At 40.4% G+C, this 17,000-nt stretch overlaps 1 protein-coding gene across 3 annotated transcripts in view; it reads right to left on the reverse strand.

The window, feature by feature from the left end:
* RALYL (RALY RNA binding protein like) overlaps positions 1-17,000 on the reverse strand; it is a 302,850-nt gene that overhangs the window by 11,750 nt on the left and 274,100 nt on the right. For all 3 annotated transcript variants that reach the window (XM_044424344.1, XM_044424342.1, XM_044424343.1), the window contains 2 exons: positions 11,711-11,824; positions 3,345-3,517 (listed from right to left, as the gene is read on the reverse strand). In XM_044424344.1, coding sequence (XP_044280279.1) covers positions 3,345-3,517; positions 11,711-11,824 — 287 coding nt within the window. The remainder of the gene's footprint in view (positions 1-3,344; positions 3,518-11,710; positions 11,825-17,000) is intronic.

A 17,000-nucleotide genomic window follows, 5' to 3' on the forward strand; every position in this document is an offset into this window, starting at 1 on the left:
TATGGACTTTATTCTCCTGTTTAATAAATAAAAAAGGAGGACTGTCTAGGCAGTGTGCTCCCCCTTTCCAACAGAGCAACATAGATCTCCCCTTATTGTTTTAAAAGCAAGGCTGTCCTCCCTACAGCAAGGTTATTCCCACCCATTTCCATTACATGAAGAAAGGATCTTATGCTGTCAATGTTGGATTGGTGTTAGTGCAAATATACCAGAGTGAGAAGCAATCTGTATGTTATCACCTAGAAGAGCCTCAAGACAAAGCAAGCAAAAACAAGACTACACTCCTATGGACACTTTCTTGAGAGTTGCCCTCAAGGAAGGCAGAGAAGCTTATGTGTAAATGTACATCAGATCAGACTCAACATTGATTTCATCCCATTACCTTCAGCAAGATTAAATTGGACTACATTCCAGCCACACTGTATGAGTCAGACCGTATGAAACAGACTAATGCACATTACTTAAATAAAAAGTTAATTCTATTGAAACCCATCAAGCTTATTTCCAAGGAAATGCAATGATAACTCTGTGTAGGGTAGGTTTTTCCTTTGGGCTGATAGTCTTAAAAAACTTGTATGCCCCTTACAGACCCAAATGAACAATTTAAATATTTTAAGCTAGTTGTAGTAGTACAGATATAATAGGCAATAGTACAGATATAATAGTACAGATATAATACAATGGCTCACTAGTGGGGAACTGCCAAGGTTCCCCATCGGGGCCACAGAGTCTTGGGTTCCTTCTGTGGGCCCTGCCCACTCCCCTCCCCAAGTCCTGCCTGCTGGTCTGATGGCTTCTAGGGACTTAGGAAGGAGGGAATGAGATGGTGTTAGCTCTGATCACAGATTCCCGAATGATGTTCCCTCTCCCAATTTGAAAATGGGAGCAGCGCACAAGTGACTCTCCTTGTTATTTCAGATCACAGGTCAGAGATAACAAGTGTATTCCCCTCAATATTTGCCTGGCTTGTGTCATCCCCAGTGGGAGGAGGAGTGGAGTGGGCAAAGCTGGGAACTCAGCCAGTGTTGAAAGGATGAGCAGTACAGAGAAAGACAATATGGATGAGGGTGAGCAATAATATCAGTAGCCCATGCACATCATCTGGTCAGAGAAGACCCAGACCCATCTCTAGGTTGAAAAGTTGTTATTTGGGGGCATGAACAGCACTCACACCACTACTGCTTAGATATGTCATTGGGCCATTGGGAATCAAGAGTAGAGGGAAGTAGGCATACTTTGGAAACACCTTCTAACATGCACAAACGCCCCAAATCTTAAACTTTACAAGTGTTCAATCTGAATTTTTGTAAAATCTGGATTCCTTTCAAAGCAAGCAGTTGCAAAACTGGACACAATTAATTAAGTGAATTTTGTATAAAGGCTGTCCATTAGCATATGCTCTCTGGGCAGCCATTCGAATAAAATATCAATAATGACAATAATAAAGTAATACAATTAAAATATTATAATAAAGATACAAAGTAAAACATAATAAATAAACAAAATGTTAAAATTAATAAATTAATATTAAAATTAAAACCAGTGCTGTCTATATAAATAGTTTAAGTAGTGCCAAAGGTACATCAAGAAAGGAATGTTTTCATCAGGCACCTAGAATTCAGTAAAGTAGGTACTTGATGAATCTCTGATGGCAATCTGTAATGGAATCTCTTACACTTGGGGTGCTACCACAGAAAAGGCCCTCCTTTTATTTTACATTTTTAAATATTCTCCATATAACATTGCAGTTTAAAAAGGTAAATAAGTCAGATAAAAACTACATGTCACAGGATGGAAAATCTGCTCACTAGGAATATTAACTCCCATGTATGTATTTCTCTAGCTACTGTAGGTATAGCCCCTACCCAGGGCCACTGAATATGCAGCTGGAACTAGAAAGCAGAGCCTTGCAAACTCCTCATGCACTGAACAATGCACAGGGGTTTTGGTGATGTCCTCTGCTGTTTCTAGACTTGTACATCCTTCTAACACACATTCATCTCTATAAACTCCTGACACACTCAGCCCAGTATCCACAAAAAAATCTAACTTGAAAAGTCTTGTGTTTATTACTATCACTGTGTCTGAAATTGATAAATACGTAACATATTGCAAAGAGACCACAGAGTGCGCTGAAGGAGGAACTGACTCTGTGTGTTGCCTGAATCCCTGGAGGTGAGGCAGCATGTCAGAGGGAAGATGAGCAGAATAAACTATGTTAACACCATTAATCACAGAGGCTAAAACAACATCTGTAGAATAAAAATAAATAAATAGAAAACAGATAGCTTTCATTACTAGAAAGTGGAATTAGGACATGGAAGATGTCACTGACTACAAAAACTGCTTCCTTAAGGTCATCAGGATGCTATCTAGAAAGCACTAAAAACAACAATACCATTATTAAACTGATTTTAGTGTGAACAAAAACTATAACCTACTTACCTGAAAGGCTGTACAGGGATCAAGAGCTGAAGACAGAGTCAAATCTCTCATTTCTAGACATTGCATTATATATTGTATAGCTGGGGTCTCTAATATGGGATCCTATAGGCAGCAAAGTGACTGGGGACATCACTCTTGGTCACCACAGGCTCCCTGCCCTACCTGATTTTTATTTTCTCTCTTAAGCTCTATGTGTGTATTTCAACTGGGAGTCTCACATGCTGCAAAGTGAAGTGCTGCCCTCCAGCACCATTATTATTTGGGTTCAAAAGAATGGTTCCAGAACTGTCTTGTACTTAGGGTTAGTTCCACTGTTTTGTATTCTGGAAAATGAATGTTTTCTGACCAGTTGTGCCCACTATGGCAGCCATATGGATGAGGCAACAGTTCACAGCAGCCATTTTGTGAGAGCAGCCATGACTCAACATTCCAAATGTGTTCGCTGATCCAGAAAGGTTTGGGGCCCCATCATATCCTTTTCTAAAAATGCCATGTAGGACTGGACACTGAACACTTAATTGTTGTAGGGTTAATTGTAGGGTGGAGTTCTCTGGTGTGGGTCTGGTTGAAGTAGCAGAATGACCCCTATACAGTGCTATATATGCTATGCTATACTGTTAGAATGATTAAGGGGCAAAAACAGAGGAAAAAGTCACATGTAAGCCTTGAATTAATTAAGTAGGTTAGGTGCATTTAGCACACACCTACATGACTCTTTCACTCCTAGCTGTCCTGTGTGGTGTTCAGGAACAAAGGACTTACCAGACACGCTGATAGGATGATGTCAGTACAAATGCAAAACACAAACTGCACATGTATGAAAGTCATGATAGTAGAATTCTCTTGCATTCATCACAGATTATGCCAGCCTAAATATATAGTTGTTTTTAATCCCTTACCAGCTCATTACTTCCATCTTCATCAAAATCCTCTTCTATTCCATCAGTCATCTCCTCTCCATCTCCATCGAGCCCACCTTCAATAGGCTCTTCTGTAGAGTTGTCAGCATTCTCTGATATGCATTCTTCTTGCATCAACTCTGCACTGTCCTCTATTTGTTTCTTTTGGGCTTCTGTAAGAAAGAAAGAAAAAAGGATGTGAATAAAGAAGACCTCTTTTCAGGAAATGGAATGGTGTTCTAGACATTAGAACACATTCTTCTGTCCTCCATCTAGTTCTAGCTATCTTATTCAGGATGGAAGCCACAATCCATAGATACGTTTTTTTGGCATGCTGGAAGTCTTTTGCATGCCTACATCTTGTTTCCTTGAGACAGCAGGTCCTCTTCAAAACTTTGCAAGATCCGTTATACCAGGGCAGTCCATTGTTCCATGGCTGATCTTGAGACCATAAAAATGGTCAAAGTATATATTACATCTAAAGCACAGTCATCTGAGTGGGATGGTGTAAATTGCAACAGCAGGGTGTTGGATCTGATGGCCTTCATGGCTCCTTCCAACTCTATTATTCTATGAGTCTATGTAACTTCATCTATTTTTACTTTACCCAGTTACAGCTGCGGGGGTGGGGGGATCATTACTGGAACACATCACATAGCAAGGGGAAGCTTTTCTCTTCCCTCTCAGCATGGTTAGAACTGAAATTGCCCTCTGCCCTGTGGGCATCAATGAGAACATTTTTTCCAAGTGTTCATGCAGGATGGGGGTGGGATGTTAGTTCTGATCACACCAGGGAGGCAAGAAATAAGTCTTTCTTTACCACATGTTGCATCCCTGGCAAGGATCTCCCTATTGTGCTTATAGTTTCTTAAAGTAAAAATGGGGATAAAACCACATGCTTTGTATCTGGCATAATGCGCAGTCTGTCCTGATCTATCTTTTTAAAGGGAAATTACAAGATGGCATGGCTGTAGTAATATGAATGGAAATGTAGCAAGGAAAAGGAGGAACAAATGGATAAGAAGACCAAGTTTCACATATCTTACTATGTTTCATGCACAAGCATGCTGGATTAATTTTGCTTTTACTCCACTATGCATACAACCTATAACATGGGGTGCCCATATCATACCCATGTGTGCTCAATTCATTCACAGTTTCTCCAAATAAAGAAGTGTATTTCTCTGAGCTTATTTATCTTATCATGTAGATTCATTGTTTTTGATGATTATATGATGGTGTATTTTTATTTTCTTCTGAAAGGTATCCTATAAGGAACATCTCTAAAAGGTGGGTTATACACATATAACTACTAAATAATAAGACTAAAATCCTCATTTTCTTCAACTTCAATCCTCAGTTTTTCCTGGTGCAGGAAAAACTGCTTGAAACTCTGGAGGCCACTGCCAGTCACTACTGGCCTGCCTAGATGAATCAGTGGCCTGGAATCATGGAAGCCATCTACCTGTGTTCCTATCCAAGACCCATATGAGTCTCAGTGAACTCAGTGGTTGTGTTCACATGTAACACTAAACGATCCCATGTGGTTTCTGCATAGCACTGTTTCTTACCTGGGTGAGACTGTCGGACCATCATGTGGTTTCCATGCTTGCATGGTTTCCACCCTCTTTCCTCATTACTGCAACTGGTGGCAGGTATTCCATCAGCCTCTGTGGCTAAAATTTAATTCCAGGGTGCACTGCTCCTGCCTACTTTGCCTACTTCCTCTTTACTGGTCCACATACAACATATGTATGTCGTACATCCTGGGCATGTCCTCAGCCATCCACATCCCTCCACCCATCACTTGAAACAGCTGACTCACTTTCGCCTCCCGCATGCTACTGCACGCCATGCCAACATATAAGCACACCCACCCACATCCACTTCTCTTCCCCACCTGTCCTTGAGGCAGGTCATCCAAGGCTTCCCTGTGCACAGGCCTTGAGCACTCTGCCATAGGCTGCCTCATGCACATGAAGGACATCAGCGTGCCAAGTATCCTGTCTTGAATGCTTGCATCCTGACTGATGCTTGATGCGTATCCTCCCGTTATCATGTCCAAGGTGCCTTCATCTTGATGTGTCATCCTAGTTCTTGACCCTAGGCTTAGTCCTGATCATGTCCTTGTTCTCCTCTGATGCATACTTCTGGTTCCTGACCTCCGCCTGTACCACAATTTTGATTTAGACCTGCCATTAAGCCTGGCTTTTGGACTGTCTTGCCTAAAGTTCTGTTGCCCTGGTCCTATTGTTCTTGTCTTGTCTCTGTCTCAAGCACCAGCTCTGATAGGGGACGTGGACTTTTCAGGGGGACTGCCCTGGTAACAATGCCCGATATAGAGCGCATGCGCCAGAAAACAAATAACAGTTCTGGAGCAGTGTCTGTGTGAACTACAGCAATGAAATAGGAGCACCACACCTGGCTGCTGCTGAGGTAGCTGCTGGAGGTGGTGTGGTGTGGTTCTCCATTGCCACCCACTTTCCAAAACTGTAGGTGGGCATTTGTAGGGCAATGATAAGGCAAAGGTGGGAGGAAGCATGGAGCAACCAGTCGAAGCACAGTTGGAGCCAACACATCAGTTGTTAGGCACAGCTAGATAGCAGGGATGCAGGTGGAAGTGTCTGTTCCAACACTAGCTGCTTTTTTCAGTGGACTCTATGCTGGGCACAGAGAAACCATTTTTTTTGGTTCAGGCAACTGAATAACCCATGGTGAAACATGGAAAAAACAATGTAACAAGCCATTGTTTCTCTCCATGGTTCCTCCACAACCACAACCAAGCATGCCAAATGGTAAGTTCCTGACAAGGTTCATACAGCATGGCAAGACCATACCACAGGGAAAACAACTGTGGCTTGCCATTATGTGTGAACACAATGAATGGTAAATTTGAACAGGCAGGTATACAATTGTGTTGTAAATAATCCTCCTCAATAACTTGTGAGATGAGAATTGGGTTTATCCAAATTGCTGGATATAATACCTTTACTAGAGATTTTGTAATAGGCAGAACTTCAGAAGCCAACTTGGGTAGAAGCATCCTGGGAAAGAAGTGAAAGGCCATGATGCGATGCTATTCCTCCCAGAACACAAAGCAGCCAATTATATTATAGCCCTATCAGGAATGATAGTCAGTGCAATGGGAAGTCTATGTTTCCTAAGGCAACCAGAAACTAGTTGAAACTAGCACTTCCAGAATGGAACAACCGATCAGAGTTCTGCGGATCTGTTTTCTTTGAGAAACACTAGTTTCAGCTAGTTTCTGGAAGTGTAACAAGTGTTAGCTAGCTTCCCATTGTGCGAGCTTTAATTCTCACTGATGGATAATGATGGAATGCTAGACTATCAGCATGGGTCCCTGCCAGTGATGTAGCTAGAAGGGCCAAAGTGCAGCGCCAGGCAGCCTGGTTGTGATGGTGCAAATGATCACAAGGAGAGTAGCAGCTATTGAAGGAAATTCCATTTTATTCTTTAGTCATGTACATGCTGTGACTTAAGTGTGTTCAACATGCAAAACCACACCATGCTCTGAGGTTTTGTTTGTTTTTTGAATCACAGTTGACAAATGCTTTTGTTTGCTGTGCTAATATATCATGAATGTAGCAACAAAGTGTGGAGGAAAGAAATATTATTTGTATGTGTCACAATTGAAGTAATATACATGGCCATTTAAAGGGGATCCCCAAAAGAGGACCATGAATCCCACAGTATAAAATTACCTTGCTGCTACAGTGGTCTCTTCTGTCAGGTAGTTAAAAGGAACACTTAATGGCTGATATATCCATCTATATTTCACCCCCCCCCTCCAAAGACACACACCAGATTTTCATTTGGTTTTATCTATTCCACCTTCTCTATACTTAAGTTCTGATGTAGTCAAACCTGTTGTGTGAATTGGGTGAGTAACTATTTTTTAGCAATGCAATGGGCATAACCTAGCCGATTAAATACTTTGGGTCTCACTAAGTAAAACAAGAGGGAGTGATTTTTCTTTTGAAATAAATGGAATGAAATAAAGTTAACTAGTCCATCTTGACTGTGGCCAGTTATGTCTAATATGTTCCTGAAACTTGCACATAACAAAATATAACTGCAAATTCTTGGAGGGAATGATTCTCTGACCCCTGCACACTGATTTGGGGAATAAATTAATTTTGATCCCCAGGTTAGAGAGAACACTCTGATAGTGCTCCCACTAGGAATCCAGGCTCCAACTGTTCCCTGCCTCCTCACAGCCAGCGTGAAAAGAACCATGCCAGCAGTTCTTTGAGGTTGCTTTTCCAAAAGGGGACATTTTGGAGAGTGAGAAGAGGAAGAGATGGGGCTGGGCAGGGGACAAGGTATCCTGACCATGCCCTGGCTTCCTTGCTTCCCCTTGTGAAACAGCACCTCTAGTCTATCTGGAGGAAATGTAGGGCACAAGGAAAGGAGAGGCAAAAATAGCCCCCTCCAGCTCTGCACTGAATGAGCATCAGTCTCTGAATCTGGGTGCCCCTGCTCTTCTCCACTGTGCTCTTAATTTGCTAAAGGCTTCCTTCCGATTCTCAAGTAGGAGGAGGAGGGCATAAAAAGCCATTTATTATTAAGTGGTAAAGCCCTGGATATTTAGCATGATCTGTTTATACTGAGCACTGGAAATCTTTAACAAATATGAACAGTGAAAATATTAATGATGCTCCATATGCAGTACTAAGGCCTGTTTCACTGATTTTATGGAAGATATGAAATGGACAGGAAAGTAATGTAGTTATACAACGTTGTCTTCTTCTAATTAATTCCCTGCTTTAAACCTGGCAGCAGCCGAAATGGGATGATGTATCCAAATTATAAAGTTTATTCTTCTTTCTAACATAAAAATGTCTCCACTAATTATAGCCAGGAAATCCAAGACACAGAAAGAAAGAAATGGGAAATAAGCTGTATGTCTAGATGCATTTTAATAATTAGATAAGATTAATGTGAATCTATATCTCAGAAGTGCCTGTGTAGAAACATGCATGGCAGCCAATTGATAAAGATCACTTCTCAACTATTTTAACCACCTCAACATGGGCTGTTTAGTTTTGGATGTATGTCCGGGTGAGCTGTAGAGTTAGACTCAAAAGAAGGAGGGGGAGAGGAATGGGGGGGGGGGATCCCAAGACACAGAGATGAGAAAAGCAGAGATGCTTATCTCAAGGTCAGGTGGGCAGGCAGCCTCTGGAAACCACCAAGATGTAGAGTTGGCAGGAGGGGACTCAGAGCAGGGGAGTTTCTCAGACACAGAAAAGATGCCCCCAGCTCTTGGACCCACAAGGCACACCCAGCAGAGGAGGAAAGGCCATTTAAAGGATCAGCGTGCAGTGAGTTGTTCCTGAAGGGATGGGGGCCAGGAATGCTTGTTAGGAGAGTCTCTGGAGGTGAATCCTAGATTGGGTTCATCAAAGCACTCTGTGCATGCTCAGATTCATTTTGGGTGTTTTGTGCTTTTGGTCAATAGGGAATGCTTAGCAAGGGAAAGATCTGTGACTCTGAATGTGCGAAGGATGAACCTCACCTCCCGACAGAAACCACAGAACAAAACAGTGTTTCTTATATGGTTTCTAAAAACCAAACGTTCCATGCTGAAATACCATAACGGAATTCAGACAATATGATGGACCATGCAGTGTGTCATTTCTCACAATTTTATTTTCAGGTCTAATAAATCCAGGCTTTTTACACTGGATTTCTTCCCCTACACTGCCCCCCTTTTTTTCAGATAATGCCTTTCAAAAAATACAAAGAAGCTTTATTCAAACAAATAAAGTTCCCAAAGTTCAGAACCCCCAGACCACAGGCCTAATCTGGTCTGCTGGGCTTCCTAATGTGGCCATGTGAGGAGGAAGGAGGCAACCAACCAACCAACCAGGGGAATCTGCTGCAGAGGAGATGCCAACAGTTGGCTCTGAGCTCAGATCAGAGTTAACAATGGTGATGTGAGCACTGGGGGATTCTGCAGGTACTAGGAAGAGAGGCTCCTCTTCCTGGTGCCAGCAGGGTAGTTCTGTGCAGCAGGCAGAGCTGTCAGGAGTGTTGGGGATCTTTGATATATCGTCCATTGCGTGAGGGGAAAAAAAAATCTCTCACACACACAGTGTGAGAAAAGAACACCTACAGTTTGCATACATGTGACATAAAATAGGGACAACCACAGCTATCTCCCCTGTGACTTTCAATTTCTTTTGGCCACTACTTCCTTGCAGCTTCTGTTCTTCCTTATAGGGTCCATTGCAGGGATCTGCTGTGCCATTACTCATTTTGGGACATGTTAAAGAGGGCACCTCTAGTCAAGATTCAAACATCAGGAATTGTCTTTTTGGCAAAGCAGAGAGCACTTTTAAGAGGGTCTGAGCAGTAGCCAGAACTCCATTGTCTCCCATATAGCCAGTTTTTATTTAGAAATAGTGCACTGGGTAATGTCTGATGCAACATGGTGGCCCTTGACATGTTTCAGTACTGGCACAAATAATGAATACAGATGTGTTGACAGACCGGGATCAGCACTGCTACATCAAACATAATAATTGGATGTAGCACAATCGTGTTGTCCTGCACTGGTCTGAAGCACAAGGTACAATGGATGGGCATTGGCCACTGGCTGTATACAAATGCGATGGCAATAATATGGCAGACATAGAACTATGTGCATGTTGCACTAAAACCCATGTTGCACTAAAACCCATGCATGTTTAGTGCATGTGCACTAAAACCCTTTCAGCCAGTAGAGACTGAACAATCCCCCACATGCAGGAATTACAGGGATCATAACAGGATGCACTTGTTTCCTGGTTAATAATGCCACTCTAGTTGTAAAGTGTCAACAATGGCTGGGCTACATAGCCTAATGCATTGATTTAGTATAGAGAAGATGCCTATATCCCAGGGTTTCTTCAAAAACAAGTGCTTTATTGTTCAGCTTTATGATTTTAGTTACATAAACCACCATCTTATATGTAACCTATGTTAACAATTTGCCAAAACAATAAGAATTTCAGTTGCCTACAGAAAAAGAAAGCCCGCCCTGAATCTACCCATTACCCTGCATTCTCTGAAACTAGCTCCCAGATTTTCCTTTTTTCCCAGAGTAACACAACTTGTGAGGCTCTAACACAGCCTTTTTCAAACAAGTTCATCTTAACAGTAGTCATCACAGGGTAATATCCAGCATTAATCTATGCAGAGTAGATGCAACAAAAGACTTAATCACAAAAAGAGTAATTCTTACTCATTTCAATGTGTCTAATCTGTGTAGGACTAACATTGAAGACCACTAATAGTTTCCAAAACCAGAAGCCAAATAAAGGTATAGGCACTTCTGGAGTCAGGGTGTGAAGGAGGTTTCTTTAACAGTGAATAGTTTAACAATGGAATGTTTTTCAATGGCTAGCAGTCATGATGACTATTTATCATCTCCAGTGGCAGGGAAAGAAAGCCTCTGTATCCCAATGTTTGGGGAACATGAGTGCATGTGCATTTATGTACCGTTTGTGGACTTCCCACAACAGCTGGTTGGGAACTGTGCAATTTAGTGCCTTAGACAGGACTCGGGTGATTCAGTATGGCTCTTCCTACATCCTTATTTCATGCCCAAGTTGTGCCCCTCTCAAATATGAAGATTTTAGAATACCACAGTATTTAGAATACCACAGTCCAAACCTATTTGCATAAAAATTAGTTGAGTTCTGTTCATACTGAGAAAGTAGTGATAATGACTATGGAGAAGGAGACTTACAGGAAAAAACACACATTTTGTTTCAATATATTCTTGAAAGCAATATGTGAATACTGTTCTGACAAATGCAACACTGCAAATTTCTGTCACAGCAAGCTTCTGGATAACAGTTTAGATTTGTCCAGGTAATCCACTTATTTTGACTGGCTGTGGCTTTCCGGGGTCTCCTGCAAAGGCATTCCCATGCCTGCTCCTTGCTTCCTGTAAGTGCAGATGTCAAGGACTGAACCTTGACCTTCTTTTTATGCAAGCGAAGAGCAGACTAAAAAAATAGTGAGCACATAATGAAATCAGAGTTGTACAGGACATTTCTGTGTAGAACTACTCAAAAATAATGCCCATGCAATTCAGCAGGGCTCACCCACAGGTACACAGATATAGAATTGTAGCCCCAAAACACCGAAGCCCAGTCTTAAAACATTTTTTAGCTGGTATAGTGACTCAAAGGACTGGACTCTTTAAACCTGTCTCTATTCCCTTCATTTGAGCACATGGTATTTCCAAACTTTTCTTGCCCACTGCCCCAAACTGACAATGTGATTTATAACATTGCACAGGATTAATTCACCTTTTAATGAGCTGCCATGAACTATAGATCATTTTCACCTACCTGCTTCAGTTTTCTGCTGCTTTTCAATCTTCTCCAGTCTCCCTAGCAAAGAGTCAATTTTTGTTTTGATTTGAGTTAATTCCTTCTTGATTGTTTGCAACTCATCTGATTTCACTGAGTGGAAAAAAGAACAGCAACAACAAAAAGGTACCAAGCATGAAACAAATCACTATTTTAATGCAGAGGAATTCCAGCACAAGCTCCTCAATGTACTCTACAAACGATAGTTAAAACTCTAGCCTGATATATCTGATTTCTTATTTTTTGCTAGGCAGAGGGGTATCACTAGTATACCCCGCAACACAGAGACTTTTTGTATTCATCTGTTCAAATACAATATAGGATTAGGACTTTGCAATGTGCACATAACATGTGTTTTGATGTTCAACATTTTTCATAGAAGTATAAAAATGTGAATAGCAAATTTCATTCAGTTTAGAAGAAACAAACTATATACATGTTAGCTCAATTCACACAACTAAAATACACATGGGTTTGTAATTTAGAATTATATATGTTATAAATAGGACTGTGCCAAAATGTTTGCCCATTTCAGTTTTGAGGTTTTGGGGAGATGGCTGAAACAACATCACCTTAGAGATCCACATTTTCATTTACATCTTCAAAATGAGTGATTCACTTATCTTTCCTAAAAACAATCATGTAGGATACTCTAAGCTTCAATAATGTCAGGTAGGGCAATTAGATTTAGTTTTGTGGTAACATTTCTGGACATAAACAATACCAATTCAGAGTGAAGACAATTTTTCCTATGTTGCTTACAAGGGCATTTTAGCAATTTGGGAATAATTCTTACATAGCCAAGCAGATTTACAATGCAAACCTATGGCCCTGTGAATGTGCTCCCCAGAAAGATTTGCCTGGTGCGAAGCCTATATTTTCAGCACCAGGTCAAAACCGTTTTATTCAAGTGTTATTTAAAAAAAAAGTATTTTAATGGTTTTAACAGTCATTTTTGATTTGATTTATTTTTATTGGTTATATATTGTTTTATTGTATTGTGGTATTGATTGTTTTACTGGATTCTGATTTTAATGTTTTAAGGTGTGCTGAGATGTTATATATAAAAGTTTTAAATAAATAAATAAATAAATAGTGGAGGCTGCTTCTTGGAGGTCCTGAGAGTGATTTCAGAGTGGGGCTTTAGGAGCCCTTCTGAGATGGGGCACTCCCAAGATAGGATGGTATCCTGGTAACACCCTAACCTCTAAAGCGCTACAGTTAAACTGCTTCACAGAGTGGGAGAAGTGCAGTGGAGACCTTTGCATCTACGCGCCTTCTATTCTGCACAGGATGCCTGTAATCCTCCAAATTTAGAGGGCTATGAGCAGTTTCACTGCACTGTGCCTTTAGTTAACATGCAGCCATTATTGGGGGGAAATGAAGTGGCCTCCAAGAATAATTGTCCTCTTTCTGCATGGTTGAATGCCAGAGATGGATAAATCTGACAATTCTGGTTTCTATTATTAACTTTGCCAGTCTTAAGTCTGGTTCATATCGTATTTGAGAATTTCTCCAGTCTTAAGTTTGACTTGCCCAAAACCTTGAGATTTGTTTAAGGTTTACATGAATATTAATAAGTATTTAATGCACATTCTCCTAATACACTATATATCCTCCATACAGTCCAGATTTTAATGCATTGTCCCAATATACACTCTTTTCCCAAATGATTTTCCTGATACAAAGTCTTTAAAAATTGTTTTCCCTGATATATCTCCATCATTATAAAATACCACTGCAAAGGATCACTGAGTTTCAATTCATACAGTGGTTCAAAGAACAAAAACAAGTAATGTGGGCTGAAAGAATTTCTCTCCTATCCCTAGCTAAGACAGCCTAATAAAATAGTATTTTAATAATATGCCAGAAGAAAAATCTGATACCCAAATAGTTTCTGATGGAAAAAGTTCATGAAAACTCCCCGACTCTACACAATCTGCTCAAGACTACAAAATGATTATCTAACTTCACATGATGAAATCTCCTTTTGGCAAATACTGTTCATGCTATATATTTTTATCTATCCCCATCTAATACCACATGAAGTTGTCTTATCTTCCAGTGTTACGTAGAAATAGCTAGCAATTATGAAAGTAAAATTCATTTTTGAAAACACATTGCTCTCAAATATTTTTTTCTGGACCCATGAAGAGAATAATGAGAAAATTCTTTAGTGTCTTCCCCTCTCTCTCTGAAATTTCACACAAACATCTGTCATCTTTTCCTACAGAAAGCCAAGTTTCCACACAACATCAATAAGCTATCTACATCTGCCACCTCCTTAAATAGAAAATAACAAGTACATTGCTACATGATTTATTTTAAATGACACTTCTGCACAATGGAAAATAGATACTTTTAAGCTGCTGGATTTCTTCAAAAACCACTGGTCAGTAATTAGGTTCAAAGCAAGATGGAAATCCCTCAAACCTGTTAAGAAAGCAAGATGGCAACATGTATATAATGCTCTATATAAAAACCCACCATTGTTTTTGTAGATACTCACAAACCCTTATACAGTCCAATCTCTACAATGTACAGTTTCTATCCTGCTCACAACTCTCAATCAGTGTAGCGATATTATGAAGGTTGTGACATGTTTAGGGACACCCATTGAAGTGATGATACAACAACAGTCTGAACCAAAGGCATTGTCTGGTTTTATGAAAGATGTACATTTGAACTGTTTTTGTTGCTACTAGTGTAAGATACATTTTCCTAAATGATGCATATTTACATTTCTAAAGATAACTGGGAGTGATAATAAAATGTTAGCTAACCTAGATTTTTTTGTGTTGATATAAACTTCAAAAAAGACCCATCTTCTCCTTTATTCATGTGGCACCCTACAGAGCTGCTATCTTGTTCTTCTGATAAATGCCCTGAAAAATTGTGTGTCGTCCTGTTCAAATTGCCAAAAATATGTCTCCTTTCTCTTAAGATCTGCCAGCTAAGAATGAAAAAGTAACCAATTCCATGAGGAAATCAAGCATGAAAGTCATTCTCTCTCACTCTTTTAAAACCTTTAACTTCCCCAGTGTATTTTCAGAATTTCTAGATGTGAAGCATATCTTTTTCTATAATTTAGTGAGGGTTCCTTCCTTCCTTTCTGGCTAATGTAATCAAAAAGCAACTACATAAACATAATTTTCAAACATAAATCACGGGAATAAAAGTTATGCCTCCAGGTACTTGGTGTCCAAGCAATGACTAAAGCCACAGTGTAACCAACTTGTCCCCCCTTTGCCATACTCTTATTTAAGGCATGTTCTTCTGCTTTAACTAGAATGGTATACAAATAGCCTTCCAGGATTCTCCATCCTATTTATGGTCAGAGGAAATGGGCAAACCATTTCATTAAATTTCTTCAGGGATGAGTTGCACCATTAGCAGCAGCAGTAGCACAGCCTCTTTTTAAACTAAAGTCCCCCCCCCCTTTTTTTTTTTTTTGCTATCGATGCAATTGATGGGAGCAACAATCTATCATTGCACATCCTTCATAACATCTTGGTCTTACTGTTAATTCAGGGGAACTGCATGTATGAGAGAGAGAGAGACAGAGAGAAAATGAAGCATCTCATTAATTTTCTCTGGAAAAAAAAATTCTAGGAAATGGCAGCACACCTCTAGTTTAAATGGCAGCAGAATTGGCTAATTTTCCTCTGAAAGCAGGGACTGCCGAGTGCTGGTCATAAACTTCAGTGTTTGATCTCACTGGATGCTGATATTATATTTGCCCTAGAATGCCTCATAATGTGGCACTGCCCCACTCCCCATATTACATTGTACTTGCTTTCCCATATTTGAAAAGGCACACAACATGTGCAGTGTTTTTACATTGCCTTTTAATGTTCCTCCTCAGGTTTTAAGAATGCTTTTTGATTTTTCAGCAATCACTGTGCAGGGAAATATCCTTGATTATTTAAGGAAGCTATCAGTGGTCATTCCACAAACAGTCCTTTTTTCATACCTGTTTGCATTTCTAACAACCAGTGTACTTCACATTAGGGAAAGGGGCAAAGACTCATACTTGATTGACCTAACTGGATGCAAGGAATGAGTATGGCAAGCAGAGGTGAGCACCAAGTAGTACATCTGCTTTCTGGAAATGTAATGAGTGACAATGTAAATTAGGGAAGAAGGAACACATTTTTAAGGATTGGGAAAACAGAAACAACAAGTGTGTAAGAGAATGTAATGATTCAGGCATCGCTGTGTCCCTTCTCCATGGACATCCCAATCAGTTTGGATGACTGAACAGAAGCAGGGAGAAGTCTGGCATCAGAGTGCACATGAAGTACCATAGCGAAGTTAGAGATCCAAAAGATAAAGAGGATCAGGGATGACAGGTTTCTTCAGGTCAGGTACAGCCCTTTTCCAGATGCATCTCACCTAGCTGGTGGCCCCTCATCCTCTAAAATTCCTAGCCTTCTTTCTGTTCTTTCAGTTCTACCCTCCCAACCATCTTTGCCAGCAAGAGCATGCTATGAAGAAGAGCAAAAGCCTTGGGATCCATGACATCTACAGTTAGAGAAATTATGGTAACATTGCATAGTGACATCAGTGATGAGAATTTCCTAGATGTGCTATCTTATAAAAATGTCTACCTCATGAAAACATGATGGGATTGTTTAAAAAATATTATGAAAGGGGAAACAAATACAGCACTTCTGATATTAAAGTTTTAACAATGCAATAGTATTTGAAGGTTCCATTCCAATAAGTAGGTGGATCCAAAAGACCGTGTACATGATGCTCTTCTCTTTACAATCATCCCATGCTGTTGGCATGGGCTAGGGAGCATCAGGTGCAGACCCCCATTAAACCCCATTAAGTAGTATGGGATTTGAGCAACTGTCAAGCTGCGGCTGACCCAACCTCAGAGGAGACTTCTTTGGAGAAGGTCTGCGGTTCCATGTCAAATCTTACTCCCAAAGAAAATTTGGGGTAGGGATGCTCTGTCTGAAGCCCTGTAGAGCATCTTTAAACCCATCCCAAGTCTGCTGAGCTTTCTACTGGGAAACTCAGCCAGAAGATCTTTTCATTCAGGATCTCTTCAAGAAAAGTTTGAAAAAGAGGGCAAAAATTACCCAGGTATAACTGCTGAGCCAAATTGACAGAAAGTATATAAGCCTTCAGTCTCCTCCAAGACTTTTGCTATGTTCTCAGCTAACATGGAGCCATTGCTCCAGCTCTTGACACAGAACAGCTAACAACTTACCCTAGCATTGTGGTGAAGATAAATGGCAATAACCCCAGGTGCAAC

Source organism: Varanus komodoensis, unplaced genomic scaffold, assembly GCF_004798865.1.
Source record: "Varanus komodoensis strain SLA01 unplaced genomic scaffold, ASM479886v1 scaffold14_1, whole genome shotgun sequence".
Lineage (NCBI taxonomy): Eukaryota > Metazoa > Chordata > Lepidosauria > Squamata > Varanidae > Varanus > Varanus komodoensis.